The sequence below is a fragment of the Xiphophorus maculatus genome, chromosome 23 (assembly GCF_002775205.1).
Source record: "Xiphophorus maculatus strain JP 163 A chromosome 23, X_maculatus-5.0-male, whole genome shotgun sequence".
NCBI lineage: Eukaryota > Metazoa > Chordata > Actinopteri > Cyprinodontiformes > Poeciliidae > Xiphophorus > Xiphophorus maculatus.
This window is the reverse complement of record NC_036465.1, coordinates 21,284,872-21,303,689: the sequence shown is the minus strand read 5'-3', so window position 1 is coordinate 21,303,689 and position 18,818 is coordinate 21,284,872. Positions and strand designations below refer to the sequence as shown.

The following is an 18,818-nucleotide window of genomic DNA, read 5'->3' as shown; positions in this document are numbered from 1 at the left end:
TGGTGCTATTTACAAGTTATGGATTTACTAAGGTGGTAGGGAGATTCTCCAAAATGATTGCAGTAAAACTAGATTCTCCAAAGTGCTGACTCAGAAGGTCTGAAAGAGGAAAGAATACTTTTATTAAGGCAGAGTATAAACATCCAGCATGTACTCCTCCTTTGTCTGACTTAGGGACTTTTGGCTCCCATCTTGGCTTTCAACAAAGAACAAACGGTGAAGTCTTGGTCAAGAGGGAGTGAAGCTTAGCTACACAGGATTTCTCTGTAACAGGAAGAGATCTAGCTTTTACTTGAAGAGTTTCCATTAGATAAATTCAGTGGGTGGTTCATTTCTTTTCTTCACAGCTTGTTGCTGATAACAATCTAAAGCTAGAATGTAAAAACGGATGAACATGTGGAGGGAAATGACAGAAGACTTTTTGTTTCTCAGTGAGGCAATGAGATTGCAAGCAATAACTCCTGAAAGATCAATGTGTGTATGTTTTTTGTGCATATTAGAAGATGATTAGCTCTGTTTGAGACTGGATATAAAAGATGGAAGATTATAAAATAGAGCATTTATTTGATCATTTAGACTCCAATTGATGCGCCGCAAATTGAACTTCTGATTAACTTTTCATTGATCTGGAAAGTTTGTGTATTTCTCACTTGCTACCTCTCAATTGTGAGTGGGTTCAGGAGTTTCTGAGCTCTACAGTCGCTTGTATTTCCTTCCTTGGTCTCCGTACTGACCGAGCTTGTGCTTTCTCAGCATTCCAGACATTTTTCTCATATCCACCCTGCCGCTGCCAACAGGCAATCCTGTTGTCTCCTTTCTGCATCTGTCTTCACCACTCACTTCTCCCATCCATATGACGAACTCCCCCAGTCTCAAAGGAATTGTCTCCAAGTGAGATCAGAGGAATGAAGACCATAATTTTTAAGTGAATGCGAATGGAACAGGAAAGCTGGGATTTTGAGCTTAGCAGGATGGGTTCTCATCCATCAGCTGTAAAAACGTACACCATGTTTGACTGACTGGAGAGACAGCTTTTCCAATGAAAGCAGAAGGTTTTTATTTCTGTTAAACTGCAAACTGTCTTCTGCAGATGTGTATGAGCAATCCCTATCCTGGACTTTATTGCTAAGCAATAAGGTTTTGTTTAATTCTGGTGCCAAATATAACAAAAAAGCTCTTTAAGGACACCTTGTGACACCAGTAACGGACAACAAGTAATTTTCTTGATAGTGAGGCTGGATGTTGTACATCAGGGATTTGTTTTTAATAAGAATGGAGAATTAAGTATTACTTAGGATTCGCAGGAATTCACTGGCAATGTGCCTCTCCATTTTTCTGGAAGTTAATAAGTTTGCATATCAGGCGCTGAGAAAACAATGTTAAACAGTCATAACTATCCAGTCAGTTCACAGGAGATGATATTCGAAATTAGCTTTACATTGGTCTGAGACTTGATTTTGAAAATATTTTTAAGACATTGTTTCCCTTTAAAACATCACGTACAGATTTCACAAAAAAGTGAAAATTATTTTTAAAGTATCTGTTACAAAGTGGTGGAGTGGCTAGCACTGCTGTCTTCCAGTAAGACGTTTCTGGGTTTGAATCCTGGCTTTTGAGGTCTTTCTGACTGGAGTTTGCATATTCTCTCAATACATGCATGGATTCTCTCCAGGTACTCCAGCTACCTTCATCAGATTTATTTCTTCCTTTAAGTTCAGTCATTTCATCTAGCCATCAAGTGTCTATATCCACATATTCTGTTGACCTTTCACCTGTTTGTTTTCATACAGAAAAACCCCAGTCAGGGTTCAAACCTGAGACCTTCTGGCTGTAAGGCAGCAGTGCTAACCACTGATCCACCATTGCAAAGTTCACCCTATAATTGAGGAATGACTGTGTTTATATACACATACACACATGTTGCGCGCGTGTGTGTCTGTCTATCTTGACCAGTTATATTGCCGATCAGTCCGGTGTTTAGATCTTTTTTGAACTATAAAAATGATGACAGAGCAATACAACCCCTTGTTTATTCTATTTTGTGATTAAAAGTATGTATTCATAATTTATAGACCTAAAGCATATTAACTAACAATTAGCAAAACTTAGAATTACAGTAATTATAATCTATTCTATACTAAAATTCAAACGTGATGGTTATGTAATGAATAACAGAGGCATTGTAGTCAAACTGTTACAAAATGTTATTAATCAATAGAAATAATAATGATAAAGAGAGGCTTTTAAGTTCAGCAAGGGAGACAAACAGATGGCCTATCATCAGGCAGTTTGAGCAGCCTCCATTATTAAGGCATTTTGACAAGATGGAGAAGATTACGTTTCTGCTGAAACATCTTTGCACTTCTAAACAGTACTGCAAATGGGGTTTGTAGATTTTATATTGCTTGTTGAATCTTTCGTTCTTGTTTAGTTGCAGTCCACAATGTCCCACAATATTTAAGTTTAGTTTATGGCAATGTTTGAAAATGAACTTCATTACTTATTAATAACAACATCATTTTCAGTAAGAGCTGAAAATGATGCTATCTTAGAAACTGGATTGTTTCTGAAACTCTCTTGTGATTCAGGAAATTTAACGCACTCAATTTAATCCACTCCTCGAGTCATTTTTTTCCCTTATCCATTTTCTTTTCCTCTTCTTTTTTTCCTTGCAAATTTTTAGAAACTTTTGTGACTTTAGAAATGAAGACATTTGCATTACTTTGTCTCTCATCACATTTATTGGAATATTCCATATAAAGAGAATGAAAATGTAGAAAGCGAAGCTGTTTCAGTTAAATCTGTCCCTTCTGATTAGAGAAGTTTTACCACATTTCTGCTCCAGATCCCATGCCTTCGCAATTCAGTAAACATTATGATAACCCCACATAACTTGTGAGCACCATCTGGTTTCTATCAACAAGCACATGCCACCCCGCTGACTTCAAAGTTTTGGAGAAAATTTACTAATGATGTCACAGCAATAAACGGGCGGAGAGATGTTAAAATGTCTCCCCAGTCCACGTCTACAGCTGTCATTAAGTCTTATGATTTTGTTTCCCTGGATTTCTGTCTTAACTTGAAGACCATCTGTTGCTTCATTATCAGCACGCGCTTTTTCTCACACTTGCAAAACCTGTGAGAAAGGAGGCCTTTATTAATAATTCATTTTGTAACATGCATTGGTCTCAGAGGCCTTCATTGTTGTCAGATATGTCCGACATACGTGTTGTGTTTTAAGGTGAGGTAGTGGGAGGTGTTCCTCTGCAGTCATTACAGGGGGCACAGGGGGAGATTGCATACTTGCAGGTTTGGTTTTCCATTTCTCAGAGTGATATTTATGGCTTTGCATCAGCTGTGCTGCAAATGATGTAAGGACAGACGGTCTCTTAGCCCCCAAATAGCCATGGAAAGAATAAAATTGCGATGGTACATAGCTACCTAGCCTGTATATCACCAGCTGTTTGATAAACCTTGGTGCATTATTAACCAAAACGAGCTGAGAATAAATATGAGGCTTTGGCCCGCCTTAAGGAATGTACTTCAAAGGTGAATTTAGCGTGATGCATCCTGAAAGGTTGGCTCAAGCTTTGAAATTTGATAGTACACCAAAACGGTTCTGCTGCTGCACTCTGCCAGAAGGCTTTGAAATCGGCCGTGAACTGTTAGTCGAACCATTTAGATCCACTGCGACGCGGATTCACCAACTCTATAAGCTTCGCCGATGTTAAACAACTAAAGTAATATTCCCTCCAGTCCAAGCAAGGTTCACAGTTGCTGAATGAACAGTCTGTGTAGGCACCATCTTTGAAATCTATCTTAACAACCACGAGAAATCCCTGGTTTTGTGAGGTACAGTAGAGTGTATTGCAATAGCAAGTGCATGTTTTCCAGTGTCCTTCCCTGTATTGACTCCTGCATGGAGGACGAGACAGGTATTAGGTTTCTGTCCGCCCCTTACCAACCGAAAGGTCTGAACGCAGCAACTTTGACTGCTGGCTTGTGAAGTGAGGGAGCAGCTGCACTCTGAACCTGAGCCAGAAACACAGGTGTCTGCGTCCATCAACATGACTAATAAATTCATACAAATTAATGGAATACACAAACTAAAGGCTGTAAAAGTTGTTTGTATTTTTTACTGTACATTTGGATGGTAATAATAGGTGCTCTTATGTAGTGCTTTTACCTCAGGATACTCCTGAAGGCGAGCCAGCTGGAGATATCTAATGCAGTGGTCTCCTAAATACGTAAAATAAACGTTGTACAGATGGTTAACATAATTAACTGTGAAATTCTGATGATATAGGTATAATAAACTGGAGTAAAACAGCTCTGTTATACTTCTTTCCAAAGTTTAAATCTGTGTCAGCTACAGATATTTTGAATGTATATCAAAGTTATTACAGCTCATAGATGCTTGACAAGTCAGTAGAGACACAGAGCAGTCAATAAAAGTTAAGTTTATACTGTTCCCCTAAGAATGTTTTATGTGAACAACGTGTAAAAATATGCCTTGCTGAACTCCTTGTATCCGTCTTGGATTGTGTGTCTAAATAATGTAGCGGTGGTGAATTTAGCTCCAGCACTGCCGCCTTGAGAGAGAACTCAATTATAAGAGTTGCATGAGGCTACTGAGTTTCTCTTTTCTGTTTTAACATGTTTCATTATATATTTTCCATAATATCTTTTTACTATAGGTAAGTCATAAAACATTTCATTTAAAATCAGGACTGGGTCAGGACTGGGGTGTGGTCACCAATCTAACAGACTTGAACTAACTGGGATAGTAATTGGATACTAATGTAAAATGTTTTTCTCCTGTATACCTGTTGAAAAATATGATTTAATATAAGTGACCATTTTAGAAGAGGTTTTATTTTACTGGTTATGCTTACTCTTGATTAACTATAAGTAATATTCAGTATGATGGGAAGTCTTAGTGATTCTGCAGTCATGACTTTTTAGAAATCTTTTTAAAAACCTACTCAATGGGACAATTTGGAAAGAAATTTCCTCCCAAATTGAAGATTTCTTCTTCTTCTTCATTACTGTGTAGATCTCCTGTGCTGTGCTTGCTGATCCTTTACTCCAATTTTGCAACATCTGTGGCCTACAAGTCACTTCCTTTTAGCATCTGTGGTAAAGCTGCTCATCAGCAGCACTGCTAGTGATTAAGACATTCTTGGTTATAGACGTAAGAAGTTTAACATTTTTCTGATCATGATTTTGAGTATGGATCTATCTGAATCCATAACCCACAAAAAGCTTTTCTAAAATGCACAATGAAAAACGGCTTTGAGAAGTATGTCCAAACGGTGTCAAGTAAGGTATGAATAATGGAGGCAGGGCTGCATTTATCTCTGTGGGGATCCTGATTGAATAGCCTGCCATGTGAAGGGGCGGCTGCAAGTCATGTATTTGGGTCTCCTGTTATTTTTCTCCTTACAAGAATGCTTAAAATGTTAAACTCATTTGTAAAATCGAAACAAAAGTGCCTTTATTTGCTTCCAGCAAGAGCAAATCCATGACAATTAAAGTGATATTTGAAATCAGAATCCTGGTTGAACATTTTTTAATCCCAAAGCGACCTGCATGCACTGAAGAAGAATATAGATGTCACACAGTTTGTCACCCTGTTTACAGAAGTAATAATAGATGCCACCCTCTATGGATCGGTTTTGAGTCATTCAGAGTTGACATTATTGTCACAAAACCATAACACAAGGGAAGCTTACATAAAAACGCAACTGTAGTTATGACCTCTGCTGATATTGACTGCAACTTCTGTTGCAAAATCTGTTTGTATGTGTAGTCAGAGGAGAAGTGGTGGGATTGTGATGTAATGCACTCCACTGACAGAGACTTCTGTCGTTTTCAGCCACTGTTTACGTCATTTGCCACTCCTGGCTTGTTCTGGGGCAGAATTATGATGCACACCTCACATCAATGACATAAAAGTCAGATAAAATGCAACTTAAGACACTTTGAAATTAATCGAATACAAATCTGATTTAGAACTATATATGAAAGTGGTGTGTGTTATTATAATTATTTCTTTTGGTTGAAAAAGATCAGAATTGTGCCATTCAGACTGATGTGAAAAGTCTTATAAGGATTGCATTTGCCTGCTTCGTGAGCCTCAGCCAAGACATTTCCACATTTAGGTTTTGCTCTGTGTTTTAAGCCCGGCTGCAGTTTTGTTTTTATCTGTCAAGAGCCAAGTATTTATTTATGTACTTTTTTATGAGCAGAGACGTTATCGTTTTTATGGTGTCTTCTCTGCTCTTGTGCAACCGTTCATGTTTCATGTTCCCAATCAAAGCAGCAAGTGTGATTAGCTGAGCCAAACATGACAGGAAACTATTGATCGAACGCCTGAATCCTCTGAGCTTTTGATGAACTAACATTTGCAGGGATCCGTGGCATTTGAGAGTAATCCTAATGGGGGTTCTGTTGGCCAGAAATCCTCGTTCCTGCTTACTTATCTGATGCTGCACGCTTTTCCTCTAGTTATCTTAGTATTTGACACAGGTCTCAGATTTCATTAAGCTGCATGGGTAAGCGGACTAAGCCCTTGCTATTCACAGCGTAGCATCTCTGATCTGTGTATTAGAGGGGGTAGAGGACATGGGAGGCCGGGTTGTACATGTTCATTGCTTTGTGTCTTGTTGTAACATAACTCTATGCTTGACTTCAGCACTGACTAATACTCTCACAGCCTCAATGACAGAGGGAGAGGATGATGTCATTGCTTTGTCAGTCAGCAGCTTACCTGTCAGACTGAGAAAAGGTGGACAGATCGTTCCAGCTAATGGTATGACTAATGGTAACATCTGGGCCTCGTCTGCAGCTGTCAAACATTTATCCTATGGTCACCAGTTACATCTGCAGTAAATCACAAGCTGTCGACTAATGACATCATAGTGACCTTATAATGGCTGTTCCTGGAAGTGCTGAGTGAAACAGACAAACAGGCTCCTCGAGTTAATTATTAGGTGTCAGACATTACAACAGTGTCAACTGAGAATGATTGTTTGTGTGTTCAGGTATGAGGGTAGGGGTACAGTAGTATAATGTTGCTATAGGAAATGTTAGAAACGTCCTACACTGTGGTTTGGATGAACAGTTTCTGTTGTTTAGACCTGAAGAAGCCAGAGGAATGTTCTGTCAGATTAACATTTTTCCAACCTCAAAACATGCATTTCTGCCTCTGATTACTCCGTATGATGGATGGAAACATTAGACATACAACTCTTCTCTGAATTACCAAGGTTGTTTCAAGGTTTGTTTGACAGTTAGAATGTTAAACACATGCTATTTTGCTCCATTATGGCAGCAGATGTGTATATGAAGGATGTTCTTGGTCAAATACTCTCCTATTAGTTTCACACTGTTTAAAAGTTTAGCTTAAAAACTGTAACTTATGGCTTACATTAAACAATTTATTAATATTTGTGGACAGTTCATGAAAATTCACTGTGGGGAGAGGCAATACAGCTGCCATTACAGTTAGAGCTTCACAAACATAAATACCGTTTCACCACTAAAACCTTTTTATTAAATCAGCTGCTTCAGTAAACCAGTTAAACTAAGTAGTGCAATTTTACCACAAATAACTGCATTTAATCACGTCTAAAATATTGACATCAATTGATGTTCGCCTGGGGGAAGATTGTTACATTTCAAATTACAAAAGAAAAACTTGCAATGATATATGCTGTTTTTTTAATGTTTTTAAACATTGTCATTTAAAGCATATTATTACCAACATAAATCACAATTCTTGCCATAATTTTTTCTCCTATACAATAACTTTCCATCCTTAATTCACTGCTGAAGAAATATTAAAGATGTTGTCATGTATTGTCATTGTTGTAGGAAATTTCACTTGCTAATATCAATATAATTCATTTAGTACTTTAAATTATTTTTTTTATTAAAGACTAAGTTAATACATATTAACTGTACAATAACCCAAACATTTTTATTTTCAGTATAGTAAAAAAAAAAAAACACACTATAGAATGTTCTTGCAATGATGCGATAAAGTGAAAGTTTAGACTTTTTGAAGATTAATCGTGTGGAAATGTTTTAAGTAGTTAGTATATCTGCAGGTAAAGGTTAAACCTTTAACAAGCTGTTCTCAGCTGGATGATCCTTTTAAAGCTATAATCTGTGTTTTACCAGTTCTGAAATATAAAAAGGAAGCATTCAATTTTTTTTGAAAATGTAGTATAACTTTCATTTTAAGTTGTTTTTTTTCTTGTACCTTATGCTCATTTTACAAGCTAATTATATTGTAATCAACAGCGTGATCTTTGCAGCCACAAAAGCTCCACCTTTCTCTTCATCCAAGCAGTTTTTTGTTTTTATTCCCCTGAGTGATCACTGTAATTTCCTGTTATACCTGCTCTGATAACCCTCTCGAACTAAATTGTTGTTTTCCTCCAGCTTACACCGGGTGGAAAGGCAGCTCAGGCCGGAGTCGGGGTGGGAGACTGGGTGGTCTCCATCTGTGACGCCAATGCCGAGGATATGACCCACGTGGAAGCACAAAACAAGATTAGAGCAGCAACAGACTCCCTTACCCTCACCCTCAGCAGGTAGGTCGTCTGGCAGCTCATGATGCAACAAAGTGCTAATTTTATCTCATGCACACAGCAGCAGAAACCGCCACAGAGCGTATGGCCTCCTTCATTTTCATTTAGACAAAATTAGATCCCATCAAGACCGTTGAAATTGTTCCCAGACTGTTTGCAAGACACATTGTCATTTCAGTCCACTATCCATTTCTCCAAGGTTTAGCTATAGCTTTAGTTTTATTTTATTTCAACAAGCGTTTTACCTTTAATTTCCAGTCCAATCTTGACAAAACAAGTTCTTGCCTGAGGTGCTTTTAACTTTTGATGTTTTTTGAAGTTTTTTTTGTAATTAGTAGCCAAATGATCAAATACATTTTTTCAAAGGATTTTCTGTAACTTTCCAATACTGTGACAAATTATTTGCCTTTTTACAAACGTAATGTTTTCAGTTCTGAGTTGCTCTTAAGAGTTTCAGATAATTAAAAAATTTATTTTCAGACAAACATGACCTTAATTCATTGAAAATCTGTTTTCGAGGTTCATACATTAGTTGGAAAAAGCTTTCCAAACCAACATGACCCTACATAAAAATTTAATTGGAGGTTTTTCGACTATTAACAGCCTGTTTTAAAGTCATCACACCAAATCTCAATTGGATTTAAGTCCAGACAATGGTTTTACCACCCATAAGCATAACCCTAAAAGCGTTATGCTTTTTCCTTTTTTAGCCATTCTGAGATGGACTTGCTGCTGTGTTTTGGGTTATTATCCTACTGCATAACTGAAGTGCAGTAGGACTTAAGGTCACAAAATGATAGCTGGATAATTGTCCTTCAGGATTTCTGCAAGAAAACGGGTCCCATCAATTGCAGCAAGTTGTCCGTGTGCTAAAGCAGCCCCAGAGCATTAGACTGCCACCACCATGGTTGACCGTTGGCTCTTTTTCTGAAATTCTCTTCTTTTTACCAGATGTGAGGTGATTCCAGAATGTTCCATGCTTGTCTCATCAGTCCACATATTATTTTCCTCAAAGTCCTGATGATCATAAGATGTTTTTGGCAACTGTGAGACGGGTCTTCCTGTTCGTTTTTGGCCAGCTGTGCTTTTTTCTCTAGAACTCTTCAATTGTTGCCATATTTACCCAATCTCAGTTTTATTGTTGAATCAGGAAGATGGACTTTAAGGCAAGTGAAGGAGTTTAGATGTTCTGGTTTCTGTTGTGACCTCCAGAATCAGCCATTGATGATCTCTTTGATTAGTTTTGGTAGATTAGTTCATCACTCTGGTTTGCTTCAGTAGTTAAGTCTGAGAAGTAACTTTGTATCCAGATGTCAGAGACTTTGTTTCTCATCTGTTCTTGAATTTCTTTAGATCAAGGCATATTAAATGCTGTATTACAACTCCTATTTCAGACAGTGGTGTCCAAAGTCTGTCCTCAAGGGCTGGTGACCTTCATGTCTTAAATGCTGCCCTGATAAAACTAACCTGAATCAATTGAATGACTCATTAGCAGGTCTGCAGAGCTAGGTAATATGCAAAGGAAATAATTCAGCTGTTTCACTGAGCTGTATTGGAGCAGAGACTCATCCAAACCCTGCAGGAAACCAACTCTTGAGGACTGGAGCTGGACACCGCTGATTAAAGAGATTTCCTGATTGTACGGGTCAGGCAGTAATCAGGCTTGGATGAAACTGAATCAAAAAATGTTACCCAATTACATTTAATACATGATTCATACAGGTTATATTAAGTGATTTAAAATATATATATATTATTCTTGATTTAACAAGGGCAAGGTAATGTTTGTCAACCAAGACTGGATTGGTTTGAATAGCTTGTTCCAGTTAAATTAAATAATTTGAGCGCTGCATTTTGTATTTACGCAGGTTTTCATACTCTTTTCTTAATATATCTTATACTGTAAAATATTTAAATGTGACAAAAAAAAAAAAAAACAGCTATAAGTCTGTAAGGTAGCAAATACAGCACTAGTATACGAATTTGGATGGATGTATTCCAGTCACCTTTTTCTGATAAAAATAACTTCTTCTCAAAGGAGTCAGTTGTCTGAACTTCAAAATGTCAGAAGAAAGGAAACTTTCCTCGGACTAAAACAATGAAATCTTTTAATCAGTACTGAATAGGCCTCCTACGGGCAGCACTTATACCTGCTCACATAAGTCTTGCCAGAAATTCTGACAAAGTGTCAGGAATACAAAAATGTTTAATCAGTAGCTTAATTATAGGGGGGAAAAAGATTTTAGTCTCAGAGAAAGATGAAATGTAATCATTCAAGGCCCAAGCACCTTCAATATAAAAGAAGATATCGACTTTCGAAGTAATAAAGCTGAGCTTGCTGCTGCCGCGGGACTCGTTTTGATTTTCTTTTTTTTTTTATCCTTTATAAGTAATAGGAGTAAAGCTTTGTTATCTCGTTCACCTCATTGTTGCCTGCCAGGAGACTCTGCTTTTAAATTGTTACATGTCTTTTTTTATTTTTTTATTCACTTAGTTTGAGAGAACTGCTGCAGGGTATTTCAAGTCTTTCCAGACAGCAGCAGAGCCCAAACCGTACAGAGTAGTTTGATATTTGGTGGTTCTGACTTGTAGGGTATCATTTACAGCATTCGAGGCTACTAGCAATTTTATATGATTTATCTCTAAAGCTCAGCACAGAGGATGTTAATATAAGGCAAAATTACCTTTTGGGTTTTTTTTGCATGGTAGTGCACAATACATACAGTACATAGATCTACAATAAGTAGACCAAGTTGTAAATTGGCCTATTCCAGTCACCAATTGACTTCTTCTTGTGTCTTCAGCCTTCACCAACCAAACTCCTTTAAATGAGTAAGAGGGAAATTGGTTTAATTTTTGGAGTTAAATAAAATATGAATGATCATAAAAATTTAAAAGCTCTTGAATTTTTTTCTTAAATAAATGCCTCTTTTATCCCACTCCTGGAATGTTAAAGGAAACTCTCCTTGTTTAATTTATGTCTTCTTTTTAATCTTCACTTTATGGTAAAATGGTTTTGATTGACCTTAATAAGTGTTCTTCACACCAGCTATATTTTTGCTCCAGTCTGTGGTTTGCCCCCTCCATTTCTCATCTCCTTATGGAGTCAAGTTTTTGTAAACATTTCACAGCCTTCCTCCTGTCTTTTTTGCACCACTGATTCTTCTCCTATAAATCCCAGGTTTCCTGTTTATCTCACCCCGACCTATTGTTGTTATGCTGAAAGCAAAGCAAATGTTATTTTCAGAGAGGAGCTGTTGTCAGTTTTTCTATTTATTTGCATCTTGGCTCACATCCACTGTTGTTTTATGTTGAGATGGGAGAACAGCTGCATGGCGATGAGAGATATTCTGTTTAGTTTAGTAACTCATTTTCTTCAGTACCAATAATCATTTTGTGGTTATGGTTTAAACTATAGGCTCTTTGGTGCAGAGAAATTGAATCACGCAGCATCTCCAAGAAAACATTAGGGTCATACTTTTAGGCGTCTGCGACTGGCCCATTGGGATGTGGTTGAATTGTTTGTGATGTGTGCAGGGTTGATTACGGTGTCATTGGGGAGTTCTTTGCAGTGAAATTTCTGACTTTATCTAACATCAGCCTGAAAGCCAAGTATGCATCAACTGAAATTAGTGATCCGTGAAATGAGTTAGAGAATGATCTCATGCCGTTTTCACATTCAGATCCAACGCAGGTCAGAGTCAGCTGGGGAAAACGAATTTCTTCCGAGAAACAGTGATTTAATCGCACACATATCTCTGAGCCAGAATAAACGCAGCCACAAGACAGCAATCATACACATTCCTGATATTCCTCATAACATTTGACTCATCAAATTGTGGCTTCCATAAATATAGACCTATACTTTCCTCTGCCTCTCTGTCCTTTTCAGCTCTGTTGTCATCCTTTATAACTCTGTGCCCTCGGTGGTTGAGCAGGTAATGACAGGAACTGTTAGTCATTCCTTATTGTCACAGGAAGTGTCATTTGTAGGTTGCTGAGAGACTCCAGTCTGAAACAATAAGGGGCGGTTTAACTTGGTTACGGCTTTGTGTTGCATTTAAATTTGGATGATAGTTTTGTTGTAGAACTAAGTGCAATGTGTGGCTCAAAGTTTAATGTGGAAAGAAATGTTAATACATACATTAGATTAGGAATAAATCCCCTTTAAATTTTTAGATTTTCAGTGTTAAATTGGTATTAAATTGCATTTTCTGAAGGACTTTAGATTGAGTTTTCCTTGCCAATTTTTATAATCCTAATCATGACTTATATCATCCTAGTAAGATGTTGACTTCAGAGATGTACAAGTATGACATTTATGGCACCTTTCCGATCTTTGTGTTTGAAAACATTTGACTTGCCGATGCTGATTTGAACCACTCTTGATTTCTCTGTAAGAACTAAAACTTATCACCATTGTCTTTTAAGCCTTTGTACTATAAGTGGTTATTAGTTGTAAAGAGGCAATGTCACTGAAAGAGGGAGCAGTCATCATTCAACCAGGTTTTACTATTTTATAGCAAAGTATCGGGAGATAACAGCTTAAGTGATTTTTAGAATCATGATTCATGATTAGCCTTGTTTGTATTGACACTTTTATTTAACTCCCTTCTTTCCAAAAGTCTGCCAGCAATTCAGGAGTAAATGGCCTGACGTCTGGCTCTCTGCTGTATGAGCCTGAATAAATTGCTTGGCTTTTCACAGCTGTTTTGTTCTGTGTTCATTCATAAACACCTTTCAGATACTAAGTAGCTAATTTCAGTAACAACTTCTGTACTGAAGCATATTGTTGTTAATGTTGTGACATTTCTGGTTTAGATTGAATCAAGTTGCACAGACTCCAGAGGATTAAACAGTTTGTGGGCTTTTCTTGTAAAACTAATTGGGAGAAGGAGAAGCCTTTCAATCACTTTTGTTTATCAACCAGATTTTCCACTTTCATTTGAGATTAGACCTTTTTAAATCTTCACCTCCAATTGCAATTTAAATATAATATTAAGCTTTAGAAAAAACGATAAAACACTAAGGCAAATGTATAATTCCTATTTCCTGCATGTCATTATCAAAAGTTCCTCCAGCAGGACCTATATTTTTAATGTTTCAAATTAACATGGCTTAACTTTGTTCAGATTTTGTCATTTGTGTAATTTCACTTGAGCAATTCAATGATTCATATGGAGTCTGATCTTCTACTGTGATCCTGTCATAGCATTTTTAACTACAACAACTTTTAAGTGAATACTTTAAAGTTCTTTTACTTGCAGAATATTTGATTTTATTATGTTATTCAAGTCAGCTTTCAGTGCAGTTCATGTTAATGCTGATCAACGCAAGAGTCGAAGAAAGACTAACATCTTGATTTCTTTTGTTCTCTTCTTTTTTCCTTAGAGCTCTTAAAGGAGGTGAAGAGAGGAAGGTAAGAACATGTTTATCTTTAACAGTGAGCTGACTCCTTTGTGAACTCCTGGATGGCTTGTAATGGCATGGAGCATTTTTAAATGGGAAACTTCCTGTAATCTTTACTCGCCCTTGGATTAAAGGCTGTAATATGTCACTTTGTGTTTAAATGAATCTGAATCACCTGCATTGTCCATCACGGTGCATTACCCAAACCTCAGCGAGTGAGGACCAAGTGCTTGCGACTATATAACGACTGTAGTTTCGATTGTCACACCTTGCACAATCCCCGACACCTGAATAAGTATTGATTCATTCAGTCTCTTTGTGAGGTCTTTTGGCAGCTACTTTGACCAACTGATTGCACTTTTCATAGCACAATGGAGTCATGAACCGCTCTGTGTTGGTAAAGCAGCTGGCACATACAAACAAACAGTCAATGTTCCGTTTTAGTAGGCGTTCAGTACTCCACACATAATGTTCAGTTAGAAATCTCATTAGTGAGAGATGATGGTTATACATGACACATTCTCACTTTGAGCATTTTCATTTCAACTGCAGCAGCAGATTACTTTGGCCAGTTCTTGGCTGACAGCCAACACAAATAAAATAGCAGTGTCCGCACTTCTTAAGCGCTCCTTCTGTCTGTGTGGAGAAAAGCCTGCAGGCTCTGACAGAGCTGCTGCTGCTGCAGCTGGAGTACACTCTAATCATTTGCTAAGAGACTGAAAAAAAAAACTTGATGGGATTGTGCAAGAGCAGACCTTTTTTTTTTTTTTGTTGTTTTTATTTTGTGCGTGTCAAATGTCTAACTGCATGTTGTGCCCTGTGCTGCATTGTCTCCCTCTCCCACACCCACGCAGGACTCGCTTTCCTCGGCTTCTGCTCCGCCAAAGTACTCCTTTGCCCCAAGCACAACCATTAACAAGATGGCGAGGCCATTTACAGCCGGTGGTGCTAGCACTAACTCAGGACCCCTTATTAAACCTGTGGCCTACACACCTAAGCTTAACACCGCGCACTCGCCAGGCCTCGCCAGCACGCAGCAACCTCAGAATGGGTAGGTGGAAAAATGAGCGCAGTTACCTTCAGAGCTGCAATGTGACTAATGTGGTTTTTTTACGATGTTCTTGAAGTCTCATTATTCTGGCGTCTCATTAAAAAGAGAAAGTAACTCCTTCAGTATCGAGGAGAATGTAGTTCAGTCACTGCTGCTGTGTACTGCCAAAATTATGTCACCATGTAAAAAACATTAGAGTAGATAAACACAGCTAATGTATGCTGACTCACTGCTCAACTCAACGTAATAAGTTTGCCACCAGATGGCAAACATTGAATGTGCTTTAGATTGATAGCCTTGGAGTTTTATTGCCACTTGCTGCACTGAGCTGGAATATGCTCCATTTAATACATCCTTACAGCGAAGACAAAAAGCAGATTTAACCTAAAATATGGATGGAGGCCATGAGTCATATTTGTATGACTGTGTAGTCTGCTTTACATTCACTGCAAATGATTGTATATACTTTGGCTTCCTTATTGTTGATTAATGGCAAAACCTTACAAAACCCATCAGAAATTGAATCAGTGGTCTATTGGAAGCACAATCTATATTTATTGGCACCATTGGTAAAGACATGCACAAAGACTTAATCATGTATTTTCCAGGCATGTGGTGCCATGCCTTAGCAGATCAAGTAACTATGTTACCTTCAGTTGAAAGTACTGTATACATCCAACATGACTTAAAAAAATTGATATCACCTCTGTGGTCTTGAAATTGGGCCTCTGTTTCTTTAAGAAGCTTCTTCTCTTTCTTACACTACACCTTCAGTACAACAGTGCTTCTCCATGATGCTGTTTACATCCATTTCTTGGGAGCTGTGGACTGAAAAGTAGTTTGTATGATGAGCTCAACAGACTTGCAACTCCAGTTAATTGCTGCTGTTTTTAGTCTGTTTCTCAAGCATGCATCAAAAAATCCAAGCAACACTCCAGGTATGCTTTTGATGAGGGATTGACATTATAAAATGATACAAAGATCAAAAATGTAGATTTTACATCATACCCCTCCCTTTAATATAAATTCATTCAAGAGCAGAATCTCACTGTGTTAATGTTAAGACTGACGCATGTTCTTATTCGTAAGACTGCATGTACATACGTATTCAGGTAGGCAGACTTTCAGAACAAGTTAAAGTACTTGTAAAACAAAATGGACATACCAAGAAGACAGACGTTGGTAACAGGCAAGTGAAACAATCTGTCCTTCAACGTCATATTTGTTCTCCTTATCAAAGAAACTAAATTCCTTGAAGCATTTTTTCCTGTTCAGCTACATTTACTCTCTCCCGAATAGTTTTCAAGGATACTTAGAAGAATAAACTCAAATTCTAACCAATTCTAAAAGTGGCTGCGTGGCATTGAAGAGTCTTCAAGGAAAGGATTGGCCGCTTCTAGTAATTTGGGTAATGGTGGTGCTCTGCTTGTAGCTGCTATTGAAATATGGTCTGTCTCTTTATTTAGCCCTACTCATAAACTCTGACTTCTCACAGAGCTTTATTTGCACACTGCAAATAGACTGAATACAGAGTTTGAAAATTATGTGTAACTGCAATAATTAGTGATAGTTTTTCTTAAGATATTCTCCACAGAATTTGGATGAGTGCAAATGGAATGTGTAATGTACACAGGTTAGGAGCGCAAAGACAGATTTTGTGATTTATTTTCCTCTGCGGAGATTACACCAACATCATGTGTCACTGCTGTGGCATTTATCATTATTCACGGGGGTTTGGAGTACAACAAAGATTTGACTAACTACTGCGGCACGGAAATTAGGCAGAGGAGGGTTTTTTTGTTTTTCCTTGGCAGAAACATCAATTTGCATCCCCGTGAAAAGCAAAAGGGGACAAGAGGAGCAGCGCAGCCAAAGGTTTTGTGCCAGTCTTCTGACTCATTCTGGGTCAGAGTGACAGCAGATGATTTGACAAACAATGCTGTCCTTCTCTCTCTGAGCTTGTTGACAATAACAGCATGTCTCGTGTCACTTCTCGCGTGCTATCTGCATATCTTCTGCTGTGTTTGGCCTTCGTCACATATTGACATGTTCTGTTTCTTTTTCCTCCCTTTCCCTCAAGCCGAGCTCTGACCTCTTTCTCTCACTTTGTGTTTTCCTCCTTTCTTTTAACTTCACAGATGGAAGTCCTTGACAAGTTAGTATACTTCTTTGGATTTTTACAGTCCTGTACAAAAGAAAGTTTGCATTTGTATTACCAGTTTGGATCAATGTAAATAGCTTCTAAAGTTTTGTTTGAGTTGTTAAGATTCCTTTTGTATTTCGGTTGGCATATTTAGCAGTTCATTTTATTTAGAAGACGCAAACATTATGGACTGATTACACAAAAAACATAAAGTAAACAAAATAAAATTTCTCTAAACCGTATAGGGTCAGTACTATTCATACATGCTTAAATATTTGAGCACCCTCACTAATATTTGAATAAATGTTCTCTAACTTGGCCACAAAAAGCATCCAGTAACAACCCGCTATTGGACAATTATAATAAAAGTCTGGGTGCATGTATCTTTTTGAGAACGTATGTGTAAGATTTCTCCTTTTAATTGGAAGAAAATCCACAATAAATTGAAACTGAATTCTATTTTTGTTTTAAATCAATTGAGCTTGTTTTTGTTTCATCATTCAACCCTGGCTCAAGAACATTTCATATAAACCTTTAAGAGATCTAAATTAATCTGGCATTTATGCCCATGATTATGACTTTACAATAAAAGGGTCATGACCCTCATCAACTGCGCCACTTAACCACGCGAAGCGCCATGACAAACATCAGAAGTGAGAGACGGGAGTATTGAGTCATCATGTTAACTAACTGATCAATACCAGATTATTCCCTCTGAAAACATACACATTGTAAATATGAATAATTTCTTCCTTTATTTCTGTTGTTTTTAGGAGAAAGGGAAATAAACTTCATTTTAACTTCAGCTCTTGATCTATCAAATCACATACCATTTACTCTTCTCCCGTTTTGTGTCCTTATTTGTTTTCTGGTCTGTTCCACAGGGGCGAAGCCACTTATTATGATGATATATACCAGCAGTCCAAGTAAGAGGCAGCTGCATGCAGGCTGGTTTGTCTGCTCAGTAGCTTATTATGATCAGGTTGTTTATGAAAAGATAGCGAGCAGCAGATGCTCTTTGGTGCATTGGTTTACAGAATGGAGATGGCAATTCATTAGTGAGCATTCATCCTCTCTCCTCGTCTTGCTCGTTGATGAATGTAGGCTACAGTTAACCTAGAGCTATGTTAGAAAGATGATTGAAAGGGGAAAAAAAGCTTCTTATGCAGCTTCTGAAGTTGTTTATCAAAAATAAAACCTTTAGTATATTATATTTTTTTTCTGTAAGATGAGGCTATCTGCTTTTTGAAGCAATGTGAGCCCTAGCGTGCAAAGCAGATCTTTGCATAAATGGCTGCATGGTGTGGGTCTGTTCAGACGGGGTGGTGTTAACCATGCCTGCTGTTTGCTCCTGCTGCTGCTGCCTGTGTGTGCAGGCACGGCCTCAGGGTGGAGAACGTGCCCTGTTTTATCCCCAATGACCGCAGCAAGAAGAGGCTGATCGAGGACACCGAGGACTGGCAGCCCCGCACCGGCACCACCCAGTCTCGCTCCTTCCGCATCCTGGCCCAGCTCACAGGCACCGACTTCAGTAAGTCACAGCCTGAGCCGGGCGGACAGGACAGTCGGATAGGTCGGGGTGTGAAGGGGAAGAGGAGATCACATGTAGGAGGGA

The 18,818-nt window shown here is 38.1% G+C and overlaps 1 protein-coding gene across 1 annotated transcript in view; it reads left to right on the top strand.

Moving 5' to 3' along the window:
- The window catches only part of pdlim7 (PDZ and LIM domain 7), a 37,142-nt gene that overhangs the window by 5,845 nt on the left and 12,479 nt on the right, over window positions 1-18,818 (top strand). The window contains exons 3-6 of the mRNA XM_023329075.1: window positions 8,452-8,603; window positions 11,144-11,163; window positions 16,917-16,935; window positions 18,592-18,734. Coding sequence (XP_023184843.1) covers window positions 8,452-8,603; window positions 11,144-11,163; window positions 16,917-16,935; window positions 18,592-18,734 — 334 coding nt within the window. The remainder of the gene's footprint in view (window positions 1-8,451; window positions 8,604-11,143; window positions 11,164-16,916; window positions 16,936-18,591; window positions 18,735-18,818) is intronic.